This window comes from Muntiacus reevesi, chromosome 4 (assembly GCF_963930625.1).
Source record: "Muntiacus reevesi chromosome 4, mMunRee1.1, whole genome shotgun sequence".
Classification (NCBI taxonomy): domain Eukaryota; kingdom Metazoa; phylum Chordata; class Mammalia; order Artiodactyla; family Cervidae; genus Muntiacus; species Muntiacus reevesi.
In genome coordinates, this window is record NC_089252.1 from 59,412,518 (window position 1) to 59,430,701 (window position 18,184).

Genomic DNA, 18,184 nt, shown 5'->3' on the forward strand with positions numbered 1-18,184 from the left:
AAGTTCCTAAAATAAAGTAGAACTACTGTATGATCCAGCAATTTCCCTTCTGTGTATGCATCCATAGGAAATTAGTAAATATCTTGTATAGATATTGGTACTCCCATGTTAATTGAAATGTTATTCACAATAGCCAAAATATGAAAAATTCTAAATGCCTGTCAACAAATAAATAGACAAAGAAGATGTACATAAATAGTGAATGATTATTAAGCCATAGAAAAGAAGAAAATGCTGTCTTTGAGAATATGGATGAAACTAGAGGATTTTATGAGAAATAAACCAAATACAAAAAAGGCCCATACTTTATTATCTCACCTGTGTGTGGAATTTAAAAGTCAAATTCATGGAAGCAGAAAATAGAGTGTAGATTTTCAGGGGGTAAAGAGTGGGATAAATAGTAAAATGCTGTTCAAATGCTACAAACATCCAGTTATGAGATGACTATGTTCTGGAGATATAACTTATGTGGTGAAATTGTTAGTCTCTCAGTCATGTCTGACTCTTTGTGACCTCATGGACTGTAGCCTACCAGATTCCTCTGTCCATGGAATACTCCAGGCAAGAATTTTGGAGTGGGTTGCTATTCCCTTCTCCAGGGGGAACTTCCAGACTCAGGGATTAAGCCCACCACTCCTGCAATGCAGGCAAGTTCTTTACCATCTGAGCTTCCAGGGAAGCCCAATATATATGGCAGCAATAGTTAATAATATAGTACTGTGTTCTTGAAATATACTGAATTTAGATTTTAGGATTCTTTTTTTAATATGTTTATTTATTTTAATTGGAGGCTAATTACTTTATAGTACTGTAGTGGGTTTTGCCATACATTGACATGAATCTGCCCTGGGTGTATTTGTGTTCCCTCTTTTTTTTTTTTTTCTTTCTTTCTATCTTTTTTTGCTAAGAATCCTAAAATCAGGATGGGAAACAAAAGATTTTAGGATTCTTAACAAACAAAGAAAGAAAGAAAACAAAAAGAAAAAAGATAACTAATTTTTTGAGATGATGAATGTATTAATTAGGTTATCTATGGTAATCATTTCACAATATATATGTATGTTAATTCATCCTATTGTACATCTTAAACATTTATCATTTAAATTTGTCAACTATATATATTTCAACATATATTATGGTTGGAAAGTTGGTTGTAAAGTTTGTTGGAAAAAAGAAACCAAAGAACATTCTAGAAAAAGACAAAACTATAAGAATAGGAATGGATTAGTGTTTGCCAGGACCTGGGTGTGAAGTGAGGAGGTGAATATAAAGTCACATGGAGAATTATTTTTGATGATGAAACATTCTTCATTTTGACTGTGATGGTGGTTACACAACTGTATGTATTTTGTCAATACTTGCAGAAATTGGATTAATAAAGGTAAATAATATACTGTGAAGATTCTGCATTATGTAAAAATGAAAATAATTCCCTACATTGAAACAACAGACACTTGGAAAATAGAGGGTAGAACATTATTTTTAATCTTAGCATAAAAAGCAAACTAAAAAGGACAAAATTTGCAAGAAATACATGAAATCTATAAGAATGTGAAAGGAAAAATGTTAAGTGGAAAGACTTACCCAGTTAGTGGATAAAAACCCTCAATTCTCTAAAGATATAAACTCTTTCTGAAGCAAATCTTGTAGGAAACATTAACTAAATTTAGTTTTTACTAACTTGACTGAAATTTAATTTTAAAATATAAATATACAAGAATAGATACAGTTCCAACAGGAAATACAAATGAAGAAACCTAGGCATATTAGATATCAATGAGTATTTTAAATCAAATCCAATTAAATCATGTATTAAATGGTACATGGATAAAGAGATCAATGGAACATCATAGAAGCCTGAATAAGATACAACCATATGTCATAATTCAGAGTACAATGTCAGGAAAGCAAACAAAATCATGAGGAAGCTATATACAGCTATAAAAATGGCCATCAAAAAATAATTAAAATGTTTTCCCAACTTAAATCCTTACAACACAATATAAGTGGTTCAAAAGTTTAAATATAAAATATAAAACAATAGAAAATTTTAAAAAAGTTAAATGTTGAAAGAATATGAAGATATTATGGTGATACTGAAATAGGGAAATTCTTTCTATTCAAGAAGTTAATTCCAAAGAAAATGTTGTTAGACTTGATTAGGTAGATGTTAAGTATTTCTACATAGCCAAAAATTTTCACACAGTATAAAAAATTAAAAACAAATCACAAGTTGTACAAATAATTCCACACAAATGGTCATTATGATAATATTTCTACTACCATCAAAATCAGAATGGAAAATATAAACATTTTAAATAAAGGGAATAAATACTCAAAATTGAAGTTTCAATTAAAGTATACAAATTAAACAATGCCTTTCTTCAGATTCTTAAGCATTATAAATATTTATGAAGCACTGGTTGTATAAAATCTAATTAGACTGCTATTTTCCAGAATGAGAGGAGTGATGAATTTGGTACAAGTTCATGGGTGGCATTTAGGCAATGACTGTGCAGATCACCATTTTAAATATATACACCAATTTACTCATGATTCCACTGCTAGGGAATCATACTTAAATATCACAAAAAAAGAGTTCACTGCAGAATTATTTATTATAGAAAAATTTTGGGAAATATAAAAAGGATTGGATACTTCATTGTTAGTGTATTGTCATAAAGTTAACAGCACAAGACACCTGAGAATGAGCTAGATCTTTATAGATTGATATGTAAAGATCTTGAGGAGACTGAGCAGTAAAATGCAAAATTTATATACAAAGACATAAACACAACACATATTTGAAATATACTTGTATTGGTAAATATGATTGCTTAAACAATCTCAGATAGAGTATACAGACTGCACTGGGAAGGACTGGGAGACACTGGTTTAAGATGGGGTGGAGGTTTATTTTGCACTATTCCATTATATAACTACTCTGCTTTTACTATGTATTATTATTCAACATACCTTCAATATTTATCTATGAAATTAAAATTTTACACAAAAATGTCATATGTAAGGTAAACAAATTGAATACAGAGGATAATCAGAATATCACTAAATATTTTAACTAATACAATAAATGAATGAAGTTAAAGACAATCTGATCTGAAATAAGATTATGAAAAAGAAGTAAAAGTATATGCAGAAATTAGTTAATAGTTACTGTAATAGTATGAAAATGCTGATTGCTTCATTATGTATTACTATTGACTCTCTACTGTAAAGATATTCCATCTTTCCAGGTGCAATGATAAACCAAATATTATACAGTTTACATTCTTCCAGGGAAACTATTATAAATCACATGAACATGTAGCTTATTCTTCAATAATAATTACTGTAAATCCTTTAAAGACAGGAACAGTTTGCATCAGATTTATGAAGATATTGAACTTTGGGAATTTGACCAAATGCTAATTTATTTTCTTCATGATGGATAATGAACTTATTCAATAGTTAATTTCCCTTTCTTTTCCTCCAGAGTAGCCTCATAGCATCCATCATCTCTGAGTTTCTCAGAGTGTAGTTTAATGGGTTCAGCATGGGGGTTATGACTGTATAAAACACGCTCAACGATTTGTCAGTGGGAAAGATCTTAGCAGGCCTCGCATACATGAAAATACAGGGAACAAAGAAACAGAAAACCACAGTGACGTGGGAACCACAGGTCTGGAGGGCTTTCCACCTCCCTTCCTGACTCAGGTTCTTCAGAGAGTGCAGGATGACTCCATAGGAGACGAGTAAGAGCAGAAAAAAAATAATGCACATCAGTCCACCGTTGGTCACAACTAAGATGCCAATGACATAGGTGTCAGTACAGACGAGTTCCAATAAGGGGTACATGTCACACATAAAGTGATCAATGACATTGGGGCCACAGAATGGGAGCCCAAAAACAGTGCTAAGTTGAACTAGTGAGTGGAGGAAACCTCCAACCCAGGACAGCACCAGCATCACAGCACACACCCTCTACCTCATGATCACCAAACAATGGAGGGGCTTACAGATGGCCACATAGCGGTCATAGGCCATCACCAACAGAGGGATGATCTCTGATCCACAAAAAAAGTGCCCTACAAAAAGCTGATTCATGCAAGATTTAAAGGATATAGTATTTTTCTCAAAGAACAAATCTGAACTCAACCTGGGGGAGATAGAAGAGAAATAAATTAGGTCTAAAAACGATAAACTAGCAAGAAAGAAATACATAGGTGAGTTCAGGGTCTTACTGACAGTTACAGTCAGTACAATGAGAATGTTGCCAACCATAGTTAAAATGTAGAAAAATAAGAATATAACAGGAAGGACTTTCTTCTCCTTTGGGTTCTATACGAGGCTCAGGAAGATAAAATAAGTTATATTGCTTCCTGGTTCCATCTAGTCTGTACAGAAGCAGACCTCTTCACTTATTAGAAGCTGCTTACCTATAAAGAAAAGGAGGAAAACTTTTACATACATTATAAGTTTAATATTTTATTTATTCATTCAATTAGAAGAATGTGTAAGAATTTATTTGTGTTCAATGTGTCATAGATATTGTGATTACCAAGTTGAATAAGGCATAGCTCTCTGCCTTTATTAATATATGACAGGATGAAAAATTCCATATTGATATAATGCATGCCATTTTAAGAATATTCATAGGATGCTAGGGATCACAGTGTAGGAATATATCAGGTAAACTGGAATCAGAAAAGGCTTCCTAGAGGAAGCAACAGCTTTGCTGAGTTTTAAAGGAAAAACGAAAGAATGAGTAAAGATAGGAAGGAAATTCTATGGAAAGATACATCACTTATAGTGTTATAAAGCTTACATACTTGAGACCCACATAAGCTAATTCACACATTCAGTGAGAATACCTGAAACTCTGTCCTGGACTGTCAAAGGACTCACTGAAATCTCTTTCGGAGGGTTATTACCAGGATGCTCCACATTTCCTGACCAATAAATATTGATGCCAACCATTGTTGTCTCAGCCCCAACCTCTACACATATTATCAAATTATGATATGCTATATCTCCAATTTGGGACATCAGTAGTTGGATATCAATTTAGTATATATAATAAAAAGTTTTAATTTTCCACAGTAAAGAGGTATTTCCCATCTCATTAAATGGTACCACCTTCAATGGAACCACTCAGACAGAAAATCTTACTGAGTTCTTCACTTCCTTTTCATTTCCATATTTTTATTTTTGTCAAAGTCTCCTGTCTCTACTTTCAAAATATATCACAAATTTAGTCATTCCTTTTCCCTTATTTTCTTCCTGGTCCACTGCAATAGCCTCCTGACATGTCTCTCCACTTTTCTTCTGGCCTCCAACAATTTGTTCTCCTAAAACATCTCAAATTATATGTTTTAAAACTTCTTTCAGTTATGTCACTCAATTCCTTAGAACGCTTATAGTGACTTGTAATCATGCTCTCACAATTTAATGTACCACAGTTGACATTTACAGTAAATATACTATAATCACCATTTTATCATTGACAAAGCTGAATCTAAGAATATCTTATTAATTTTCTTAATGACACACATTTTAAGTAATAAAGCTAGACTTGGAACCTATATATGATTTATTTCAAAATGATTTAATTTTAACACAACAAAAGAAAGAAACAAAATTGTGAATCCTGGTTCCCACCATTTCCTTAGTCTTACTTTGTGGAAACTTACAATATGAAGTAAGACTCTTTAAGTTATTCTTAAACACCTAGAATTGTTCTTCATTCAGTTTGGCAACCGAGGGAGCAAAATTACATTTTTACTTGAGGAAATATTTTATTTCACTCAGCTAACTGTTCATTTCCTCCATGAATTCTTCTGGTTATTCATAAGAATACTTCTATTTACATTACAGATTTTTTTAAAGATATTCCAAGGCACATGCAAAAAAACAAAATGTTAGAATAATTTATCAAAAAGGCAAACAAAACCTCCGTTTACACAGGAAGATAGCAACTAGCGATTTCCCAGGGAAATTTATCTCTAATGACTTCTATTCCTATTAACTTCAAAATGGGGGGGGGGTAGTCTATAGTTCAGCCTTTCTCACTCTATCATGTTGGTAGGGCCAGACTGCTTGACTTTAGATTTTAAGAGACTTTCTTGTGTGTGTGTATGTTTTAATATATAGAGCAGTCTTTTAGACTCTGTGGGAGAGGGCGAGGAAGGGATGATTTGGGAGGATGGAATTGAAACATGTATATTATCACATGTGAAATGAGTTGCCAGTCCAGGTTCAATGCATGAGACACGGTGCTGGGGGCTGGTACACTGGGATGACTCAGAGGGATGGGATGGGGAGGGAGGTAGGAGGGGGGTTCAGGATGGGGAACACATGTACACCCGTGGTGGATTCATGTCAATGTATGGCAAAAACACTACAATATTTTAAAGTAATTAACCTCCAATTAAAATAAATAAATTTATATTAAAAGCAAATAATGTATTGTGTTAAGCCTAACAAAGAGCCCATTAGTTTTTTAAAGGGCATCATTTTTTCCCAATAGAAGAGAACAATATTGGATATGTTATCCCTTGTAGCCACACTTATCATTAAATCTTAGAACTGGAATGTGTCCAGGACTGATTCTTTCTTAATTAAATTCACTGGGATTTTCCAGTAAATTGTAAAAGTACATCTGTGTGTGAAAGTACTACTAAACCAAATCACAGAATTAGGGTCAGAAAGATGTGTGTGCTCAGTCACTTCAGTTGTGTCTGACTCTTTGCGACCCTATGGGCCCTGCCAGGCTTCTCTGTCCATGGGATTCTCAAGGCAAAATACTGAAGTGGGTTTCCATGCCCTCCCCCAGGGGATCACCCTGACCCAGGGATCAAACCCACATCTCCTGCGGCTAATGCACTGCAGGCATATTCTTTACCACTGAGTTACCAGGGAAGCCCCAGAAAGATGTAACATGGAGAAAAAGATACAGCTTAAGAACCACGCTGAGACTCTTGCCAGGCAAAAGCAAAATGTCAGTCCAATCATTTTGTTTCATGAAAGATTAGTTTATTATGTGTTTTACATTCTTTGTATTTACAACTTCATTCTGCCTTGTCATTTGGTCAAATATATAAACATTATATCATTAACTCAGATATAAAAAGCTAATTATTGAAAATAATGAAAGGGGAAAACCTACAATCCAGAACAAACTGCTAGACAAGGCTTTATTCAGATTTGAATGAGAACTCAAGTTTAACAGGCAAAATAAGGTTCAGAAAGTTCAGCACCATGAAACTAGATTTATAAGAAATAGTAAAGGGACTTCTATAAACAAAACATTTTTTTCTTAAAAAAAGGCCACAACTAGCAATGTAAAAATCATAAACAGAAAAATCTCATTGGAAAATTCAAACGTAGATTAAAGGCAGAGAGGTAGTAGACCAACCACTTATGAAGATAGTAAGAAGTTTACTAGAAAAATTAGAAAATTCATCTATATGTTCATAAGTAATTAAGGGATACACAAAACAAAAAGATATAAAAATTCACGATAGTTAAAATACAGTTGAACTTAACAAGTTTAACTATACACAAGTTTATTTAATAGATAATTAAATTATTTAATAGATTACTCTTTGTGACCCCATAAAACATACACCCCATGGAATTCTCCAGGCCAGAAAACTGGAATGGGTTGTCTTTCCCTTCTCCAGGTGATTTTCCCAACCCAGGGATCAAACCGAGGTGTCCTGCATTGCAGGTGGATTCTTTACCAACTGAACTATCAGGGAAGTCCATTTAATAGATACACACAGACAAATGAAGCAACAATCTAAACATAGAAATAAAGGTAGTTATCAAATCACAAGGGCAGATAAGCTAAAAATGAGCTACAAAGATAAGTCAACTACAATTAACAAAATGAAAGAGCTTACATACCTATCAATCATTACTCTAAATATATCTGAACTAAATGCTTCAAAGACACAGAATAACTGAATGAACACAAAAAGACCTATATATAAGCTGTTTATAAAAGACCCATTAGACATGAAAACACAATATAGAATGAAAGAGTGAGGAAGGAAAAAGATATCCCAAGAAAAGAGAAGCAAAAAAAAGGGTCAAGGTAGCAATATTTGTAGCAAACAAAATAGACTTTAAGACAAAGGGTATAAGAAGAAATTACAAAGGATAACACATAATGAGAAGGAGATCAATATACTGGCCCTGTGAACTATAAGGTTTCTCATCTGATGAGAAGGTGCACTATTCCTGGCCCAGTGTGAGCGCCAACCACTCTTTTTTTTTTTTTTTTTTTTTTTGACTTTTATTTTTTTTTATTTTTTTTTTTTTAAATATTATTTTATTAGTTGGAGGCCAATCACTTTACAACATTTCAGTGGGTTTTGTCATACATTGACATGAATCAGCCATATAGTTACACGTATTCCCCATCCCGATCCCCCCTCCCACCTCCCTCCCCACCCGACTCCTCAGGGTCCTCCCAGTGCACCAGGCCCGAGCACCTGACTCATGTATCCCACCTGGGCTGGTGGTCCGTTTCACCATAGATAATATACATGCTGATCTTTCAAAACATCCCACCCTCACGTTCTCCCCCAGAGTTCAAAAGTCTGTTCTGTACTTCTGTGTCTCTTTTTCTGTTTTGCATATAGGGTTATCGCCACCATCTATCTAAATTCCGTATATATGTGTTAGTATACTGTAATGTTCTTTATCTTTCTGGCTTACTTCACTCTGTATAATGGGCTCCAGTTTCATCCATCTCATTAGAACTGATTCAAATGAATTCTTTTTAACGGCTGAGTAATATTCCATGGTGTATATGTACCACAGCTTCCTTATCCATTCATCTGCTGATGGGCATCTGGGTTGCTTCCATGTCCTGGCTATTATAAACAGTGCTGCAATGAACATTGGGGTGCACGTGTCTCTTTCAGATCTGGATTCCTCGGTGTGTATGCCTAGAAGTGGTATTGCTGGGTCATATGGCAGTTCTATTTCCAGTTTTTTAAGAAATCTCCACACTGTTTTCCATAGTGGCTGTACTAGTTTGCATTCCCACCAACAGTGTAAGAGGGTTCCCTTTTCTCCACACCCTCTCCAGCATTTATTGCTTGTAGACTTTTGGATAGCAGCCATCCTGACTGGCGTGTAATGGTACCTCATTGTGGTTTTGATTTGCATTTCTCTGATGATGAGTGATGTTGAGCATCTTTTCATGTGTTTGTTAGCCATCTGTATGTCTTCTTTGGAGAAATGTCTGTTTAGTTCTTTGGCCCATTTTTTGATTGGGTCGTTTATTTTTCTGGAATTGAGCTTCAGGAGTTGCTTGTATATTTTTGAGATTAATCCTTTGTCTGTTTCCTCATTTGTTATTATTTTCTCCCAATCTGAGGGCTGTCTTTTCACCTTGCTTATAGTTTCCTTTGTTGTGCAAAAGCTTTTAATTTTCATTAGGTCCCATTTGTTTATTTTTGCTTTTATTTCCAATATTCTGGGAGGTGGGTCATAGAAGATCTTGCTGTGATTTATGTTGGAGAGTGTTTTGCCTATGTTCTCCTCTAGGAGTTTTATAGTTTCTGGTCTTACATTTAGATCTTTAATCCATTTTGAGTTTATTTTTGTGTATGGTGTTAGAAAGTGTTCTAGTTTCATTCTTTTACAAGTGGTTGACCAGTTTTCCCAGCACCACTTGTTAAAGAGATTGTCTTTTTTCCATTGTATATCCTTGCCTCCTTTGTCAAAGATGAGGTGTCCATAGGTTCGTGGATTTATCTCTGGGCTTTCTATTCTATTCCATTGATCTATATTTCTGTCTTTGTGCCAGTACCATACTGTCTTGATGACTGTGGCTTTGTAGTAGAGTCTGAAGTAAGGCAGGTTGATTCCTCCAGTTCCATTCTTCTTTCGCAAGATTACTTTGCGCCAACCACTCTTATCTCTAAATCATCTGGGTAATTCTTTCCCCAGCTTTAGACAGTTTCCTCATATTCTACCACTGAAGCTGAGGGGAATCCTCTGCAGGTTTCCAGAATTCCTTCCCTCACTCTCTCTCTCTCTCTCTCCCACCCCCAGGTCTATAGGTCTATCCTCTGCAGTATTCTACTCTCAGTATTCTAGCTGCCTTTGTATTCTCAGACCCTCAACTTCACTTCTGAACTCAAGCAGTCTACCAGGATCCTCTGACGTAACACTTCTTATACCACAACTTGAAAACTGTTAAAGGTGGTAAACTGGAAAAAGCCTACAGATAAACTTGTTTTTTCTCCATCTCTGAGTGATCATTGTAAATTTTTCCTGATAGCTAGCATTTTGAAAGTAGTTATTTCATATTTTTTTCTGATTTTTTAATAACTATACATGACTACTTTTTGAAAATTTATGCATGATTTCAAATTGCTAAAAACAATCAAAATATGTCTTACTTAAGAAAAGGATAAATGAACTGAGATACATCCATAAAATGGAATAATATATACCAATCAAATAAATGGACTATTGATAGTCCCATTCATACACATAAACCTCAAATGCATGATACCAAGAGCAAGGAGTCATATTTAAAGACTGCATGGTAGACATAATGTTACATAATGAAAATGCCAAGAAAACTGCATCTAATAAAAGAAATTCAAGAAAATTGTAGGATAAAAATCAACTGACATAAATTAGTTTCGATTGCATGTAGAAACAATGAATTATACAAAAGAAAAAAATCTCATTTACAATGGTATCAGAAAGAATAAATTTTTAGGAATAAATTTAACAAAGAAGGTAAGCAATTTGTGCACTGAAAAATATGGCATAAATAAAAGAAATTAAAGGTGCAAATAAATGGAAAGGTACCCCATGTTCATAAATTGGAAGAAAAATATTGTTAAAATGGACACAGCAGACAAATCACAGATTCAATACAATCCTTATCAAAAGTCCAATGGGTTTTTGTTTGAAATTATTTAATTGAAGTATAATTGATACCAATGCAATTTTTACTAGGAATGTAAAAACAATCATAAAATTCACAAGAGCCTGGGCTTCCCTGGTGGCTCAGTGATAAAGAATCCACCTACCAATGCAGAAGACACGGTTCCATCCCTGAGCCTGGAAAATCCCACATGCCATGGAGCAACCAAACCCATGTGCCACAATACTGAGCCTGTGCTTTTGAGCCTGGGAGCTGCAAATACTGAGCCCGTGTGCCACAGCTACTGAAGACTGTACACTCTAGAGCCCATGTCCTGCAACAAGAGATGTGACAGCAAAGAGAAGCCAGCACTTCATCTAGAGAGTAGCCCCAACTCACCACAAAAGAAAAGCCCATGCAGCAATGAAGACCAAGTACAGCAAAATTAAATAAGTAAATAAAATTATACTAAAAAAAGAGATCAGAGATGTTAGACTTGTTCAGTTTCATCAAATGATTGCTAAATCTTAAAAAAATAAAAATAAAAATTCGTAAGATCCTACTCAGGAGAAAGCAGAATGAAGCTAGAGACATCACAATTCCTTATTCCAAGATACATTCCAAAACTTTACTAGTCAAAACAGTAAGGGGCTGACACAAAAACACACACAAATTAGTGAACAGAATAGAAAGTTCAGAAATAAATCCATCCATATATAGCTAACTTATTTTAAAATATGGGTCCAAGAATAGAGTATGGGGAAAGGAAATTCTCTTCAATGTGTTGGGAAAACTGAATATATGCAGAAGAACAAAATCAGGAACTGTGATTTATCTACACACCCATATTATTTGAAGCATTATTCACAAACCAAGATAGAAAAAACCTAAGAACATATACAAAGAAATAGAGTATATATAAACGATGCAGAGACATTACTTTGCCAACAAAAGTCCATCTAGTCAAGGTTATGGTTTTCCAGTAGTCACGTATGGATGTGAGAGTTGGAACATAAAGAAAACTGAGCACCAAAGAATCAATGCTTTTGAACTGTGGTGTTGGAGAAGACTCTTGAGAGTCCCTTGGACTGCAAGGAGATCCAACCAGTCAATCTTAAAGGAAATGAGTCCTGAATATTCATTGGAAGGACTGATGCTGAAGCTGAAACTCCAATACTTTGGCCACCTCTGAAGAATAGAATCATTTGAAAAGACCCTGATGCTGATGAAGATTGAAGGCGGGAGGAAAAGTTAACAACAGAGGATGAGATGGTTGGATGCCATCACAAACTCAATGGACATGAGTTTGAGTAAACTCTGGGAGTTGGTGATGAACAGGGAAGCCTGGTGTGCTGCAGTCCATGGGGTCACAAGGAGTGAGACATGACTGAGTGACTGATCTGACTGACTGAAACAATGGAATATTACTGACTCATTAAAGAGGAAGAAATTCGGTCTTTGGAGGTTTGAGTGAACCTGAAGGATATAAAAATAAATAAATAAATAAACCAGATACAGAAAGGCAGCTATTGTATTATCTCACATGTGTAATCTAAAAAAGTCAAATAATGGAGCAGAAAGTATGCCAGGGCTGAATGGTGGTATAAATGGGAAGATGTTTGTGAAAGGTTATAAAATTGCAGTTACAAGATGAATAAGACCTGGGATTAATATATAACACATTGGCTATACTTAATAATATAATAATGTATACCTGGGGCTTCCCAAGTGGCACAGAAGTAAAGGAATCTGTCTGCCAGTGCAGGAGACCTGAGATGTCAATCAGATCCTTAGGTCAGGAAGATCTCCTGGAGTAGGAAATGGCAGCCCACTCCAGTATTCTTGAATGGAAAATCCTATGGATAGAGGATCCTGATGGGCTACAGTCCATGGGGTAGCAAAGAGTTGGACATGACTGAGCAAATGAAGACAGCATATACTTGAAATCCACTGACAGTAGATTTTATGGGGTCTTACCAAAAGAAAAACAAAAAAGGTGATTATTTGAGATGATAGTTGTGTTAAGTAAAGTTTACTGTAGTGATTTAACAATGTATATGAAATCATCAATTGTATATATTCTATATAATATTTTAATTTACCAATTATACTTCACTAAAGCAAGGAGGAAAATTTTAAAATATATAATATGTGATTCTATTTATATAACATTCTGAATGAGATAAAAATATAAATATAGAGATGGATCATTGTCTGCCAGAAACTAAAAGTGAAGGGAGGAAGTGACTCCAAAGGTGAATGAGGAAATATTCACTGTGATGAAATGTTCTGTTTATTAATTATGGTGATTACACAACTGTACATATTTTGTCACTTGCACAACATAGACTGAAAAGAATGAATGATGCTTTGGGAAGATTATACATATTATGTAAAATGGAAAACAAAACATTTCCTGAACTGAAGCAACAAACACTTGAAAAACACAATTAATCAAAGAAAATTACTAGATTGCAGTCAGTTCAGTTCAATCGATCAGCCGTGTCTGACTCGTTGTGACTCCAAGAACTGCAGCACGCCAGGCCTGCCTGTCCAACACCAACTCTCGGAGCCTACCCAAACTCCTGTCCACTGAGTCAGGGATACCATCCAACCATCTCATCCTATGTCATCCCCTTCTCCTCCTGCCCTCAATCTTTCCCAGCATCAGAGTCTTTTCAAATGAGTCAGCTCTTTGCATTAGGTGGCCAAATTATTGGAGTGTCAGCTTCAGCATCAGTCCTTTCAATGAATATTCAAGACTTATTTCTTTTAGGATTGACTGGTTGGATCTCCTTGCAGTCCAAGGGACTCTCAAGAGTCTTCTCCAATACCACAGTTCAAAAGCATCGATTCTTCGGTACTCAACTTTCTTTATAGTCCAATTCTCACATCCATACATGACTGCTGGAAAAACCATAGCTTTGACTAGATGGACCTTTGTTGGCAAAGCAACGTCTCTGCTTTTTAATATCTGTCTAGGTTACTCATAGATTTTCTTCCAAGGAGCAAGTGTCTTTTAATGTCATGGCTGCAGTTACCATCTGCAGTGATTTTGGAGACCTAGAAAATAAAGTATCTCACTGTTTCCACTGTTTGCCCATTTATTTGCCATGAAGTGATGGGTCCAGGTGCCATGATCTTAGATTTTTGAATGTTGAGTTTTAAGCCAACTTTTTCACTCTCCTCTTTCACTTTCTTCAAGAGGCTCTTTGGTTTTTCTTCACTTTCTGCCATAAGGGTAGTGTCATCTGCATGTCTGTGGTTATTGATATTTCTCCGGGCAATCTTGATTCCAGCTTGTGCTCCATCCAGCCTGACATTTTGGATGATTTGCTCTTCGTAAAGTTTAAATAAGCAGAATGACAATATACACCCTTGATATACTACTTTCTTGATTTGGAACCAGTCTGTTGTTGCTAATTTCCTTAGTATATAATTAAATCATTAAGATCAATTTGGAAAATATCAGCAATAAAAATAAAATGTGATATTCATTGATAAGCAGTACATGAAAATGAATACAAACCACTTTAAACAGTGAATAGATGTCCAAATTCAATTACATATATTTTTATAATTAAAGTATGTAAATGAAACACAATTTATTTAATCTGGTTTTCAAATACCACAAACGTTTTCCAAGTAGTGTTTTTTAAGAATATGGTCAAACAATTTTTCAGAATTAGAGGCGGAATGAGTGTGATAAAAGCTCATGGATAGCATTTTAGCAGTAACTACCAACATAAATGATGGTGCTAGTGGTAAAGAACCTGCCTGCCAATGCTGGAGACATAAGAGACACAGGTTCCACCCCGTGGTCAGGAAGATACCCTGGAGAAGTGAGTGGCCACCCACTCCTGTATTCTTGCTTGTCTTGCTCCTCCAGGCTCAGGTATAGAGGAGCCTGGAGGACTACAGTCCTTAGAGTATCAAAGAATCAGACATGACTGAACCAACTTATCCTGCGTGCAGGAACATAAATATTGCAGACATATATACCAGCTAAATAAACAATTCCACTTGTAGGATTCATATTTACAAAATATCAAAAAGACTGTTTTGCAAAACCTGAAAAGGACTTAGTACCTAAATTTTAGTGTATCTTTAAAAAGAAGTTGGACTTCCTTGGTGGCTTAGGTGGTAAAGAATTTGCCTGCAATGTGGGAGACCTGGGTTCAGTCCCTGGGTTGGGAAGATCCCCTGGAGAAGGGAATGGCTACCCAACCCAGTTATCTGGCTCAGAGATTTTCATGGACTGTACAGTCCAGAGGACCACAAAGAGTCAGACACGATCCAGTAAAAAGCAGTTAAGCAGGATTGTGAAACTAGAATGACTTATATCTATATAGACTGGTATGTCTATATAGAATATATTCCAGAGACTGAGAAGACAAATACAAAATTTATAGAGCTAAGTGAACACATTCATATATGAAAATATGCATTTATTTGCAAAGTTATTATTTGAAGAATCTCAGAAACAGTGTACAGTGACTGAAACTGGGGGGACTGAGAGACATTGGGTGTGGGATTGGTAAGAGGTGTATTCTACACTATTACAGTTTGCTTGGCTCCTATTTTTAATACTTCTTAAAATGCTCATCATATTTAAGTTATTTAAAACTTAAATTATCACATTTAGTTATATGTGTAAAGTAAATGAAATTGAATAGATGAGGATCTATAGAGAATTAAATATTTTAGCAAGTACAATAAAGATAATATACAAAATTCTGATGTGAAACAAAACTAACAATGAGAAAGCAATAAAAGCAAAATTGGAAATCAATTTAAAATTAGTGTAACCCCATAAAAATTTAATTAACTCATTTGCTACATAATTTTAATTGCTCTCTATTGTAAATGGAAACAATTTTCTGTTATAAACGACCCACCTATTTAGACAAAGTGGTACACAAGATGTTACACAGTTTACATATGAGCAAAGAAATTGTCAATGAAAGCATGAATGTATAGTTCATTCCTTATTTATGATTAACTTAATTCATTGTGAGAGGAGGAAAAATTTAATCAGATTTATGAAGACTTTGACTTTCTGGAAGATTGGCCCTCTTGCTAAGTTACTGAAATCATTATGGGTAATGAACTAACTTGATTTGATCTGCTTTTTTTCTCCAGAGTTTCTTCATAGCATTAGTCATCTCAGAATTTCTTAGACTGTAGATTAATGGGTTCAGCATGGGGGTAATGACTGTATAAAACACGCTCAATGATTTGTCAATTGGGAAGGTTGTAGCTGGTCTTAAATATGTGAAAATACAGGGAACAAAGAAGCAGACAACCACAGTGATGTGGGAACCGCAGGTCTGGAGGGCTTTCTGCCTCCCTTCCTGACTCAGGTTCTTCAGAGAGTGCAGGATGACTCCATAGGAGATGAGTAAGAGCAGAAAGATGATAAAGCAGATCAGTCCTCCATTGGCCAACACTAAGATGCCAATGACATAGGTGTCAGTACAGACAAGTTTCAATAAGGGGTACATGTCACATGTAAAGTGATCAATTACATTGGGGCCACAGAATGGGAGCCCATAAACAGTGCTAAGTTGAATTATTGAGTGCAAAAAGCCTCCAACCCAGGACACCACCAGTAGCACAACACACACCCTTTGCCTCATGATCACCAAATAATGCAAGGGCTTACAGATGGCCACATAGCGGTCATAGGCCATCACCAGCAGAAGGAAGACCTCGGATCCACCAAAAAAATGATCTATAAACATCTGAGTCATACAAGATTCAAAAGTTATGATATTTACCTCAAAAAGCAAGTCTGAAATCAGTCTGGGGGTTATAGAAGAGGAATAAGCAGCATCCATAAATGATAAACTGGCAAGAAAAAAATACAGCGGTGAGTTCAGGGTCTTACTGACAGTTATTGTCACAATAATGAGCAGGTTGCCCACCACTGTCAAAATGTAGAAAAGCAAGAACATAACAAAAAGGATTTTCTGCTCCTTTGGATTCTGTGTGAGGCCCAGGAGGACAAAGTAAGTTACATTACTTCTTGGTCCCATCTATTCTGGACAGGAGCTGACTTCACATATTAGAAGCAGTTTACCTACAAAACAAAGGGGAAAGGTTTTAAATGTACTAAAAACCTGTCTTCTATTTATCCTTTCAATCAAAAAATGTGTTTACAGTATCTGCTTGTGTCCAGTGGATCATAGACATTGTGATGCCCAGGTTGAATCACTCATAGTTCTTTAGACTCAGTGATATGACACAGAATGAGGAACCAGAAAATTGCAGACACACATAATAGGTGCCATGGTAAAGATACTCTCATAAGGCTAAATATCACAGAGTAGAAATATATCAATCAGACTAGAATCAGAGATGTCTTCCCAGGAGCAGCAATGACTTAACTGGGTTTTAAAGGGAAAGTAAAATAACAAAAAAAGATGGGAAAGGAATTACAGGAAAAGTATATCATTTACAAAGACACAAAAGTATAACATTAGAAAACCACTTAAGCTAACATATTCTTTGTTAAGTCATTGTCTAGAATTGTCTCAAAACTGCCTGAGACTACTTTCTTAGAGTTTCTAGCTAGATATTCCTCCAAAACAATGAATACTGAGGCAGTCCAATTTTGTGTCTCCAGCCCCTATCTCTATCCTCATTTTAATATAAGCAGCACTTTCAATTTTGAATATTTATAGTTAGACATCAATTTAGTACATATAACACAAAATTTTCTACAATATAAAAGATGTCCCCCATCTTGCTAAAAGTGATCACCCTTCAGTGTGATTGTTCAGGCAAAGCTTTGCACCATGTTATCCTTCTCTTTTTGTTCTCATATTATTTACTGATAACTATATCAAATATAGTTAATTATATTTTCAAAATATATCACAAATGTGATCATTCCCTTCCCCTTATTTTTCCTGGTCCAGAACAGTAACCTCCTGCCACTTTTTTCCATTTTTTTTTTTTGCAGGGGAGGGGTGATACGGAGGGTTGTCCACCAATTTGTTCTCTTGAAGCAGCTCAAATTATATTCTTTAAATCTTGTTCCAGTTATATCACTCAACTGCTCAAAATTCTTATTCTATTAAATTTATGTGTAGCAATTAATACTTACAGTAACAAATCCATAATCACATTTTCCCAGTTGATGAAGCTAAGGCTAAGAATACTCCTTTAATTTTGCTAAGGGGACACATTTCTACATGATAAAATAAGAATTGGAAACTGAGTTTGATACGTTTCAAAACAGCTTAAATTCTTGCATAATAAAGTCCATAATTGTGAATC

The 18,184-nt window shown here is 35.1% G+C and overlaps 1 protein-coding gene and 1 pseudogene across 1 annotated transcript; both read right to left on the bottom strand.

Moving 5' to 3' along the window:
- Positions 1-3,468: 3,468 nt before the first annotated feature.
- On the bottom strand, positions 3,469-4,977 carry LOC136167423 (olfactory receptor 4A47-like; annotated as a pseudogene).
- An 11,019-nt stretch (positions 4,978-15,996) lies between these two features.
- On the bottom strand, positions 15,997-16,938 carry LOC136167424 (olfactory receptor 4A47-like). Its single transcript, XM_065935008.1, has one exon. The coding sequence runs from the start codon at positions 16,936-16,938 to the stop codon at positions 15,997-15,999; it is 942 nt and encodes a 313-aa protein (XP_065791080.1).
- Positions 16,939-18,184: the final 1,246 nt, after the last annotated feature.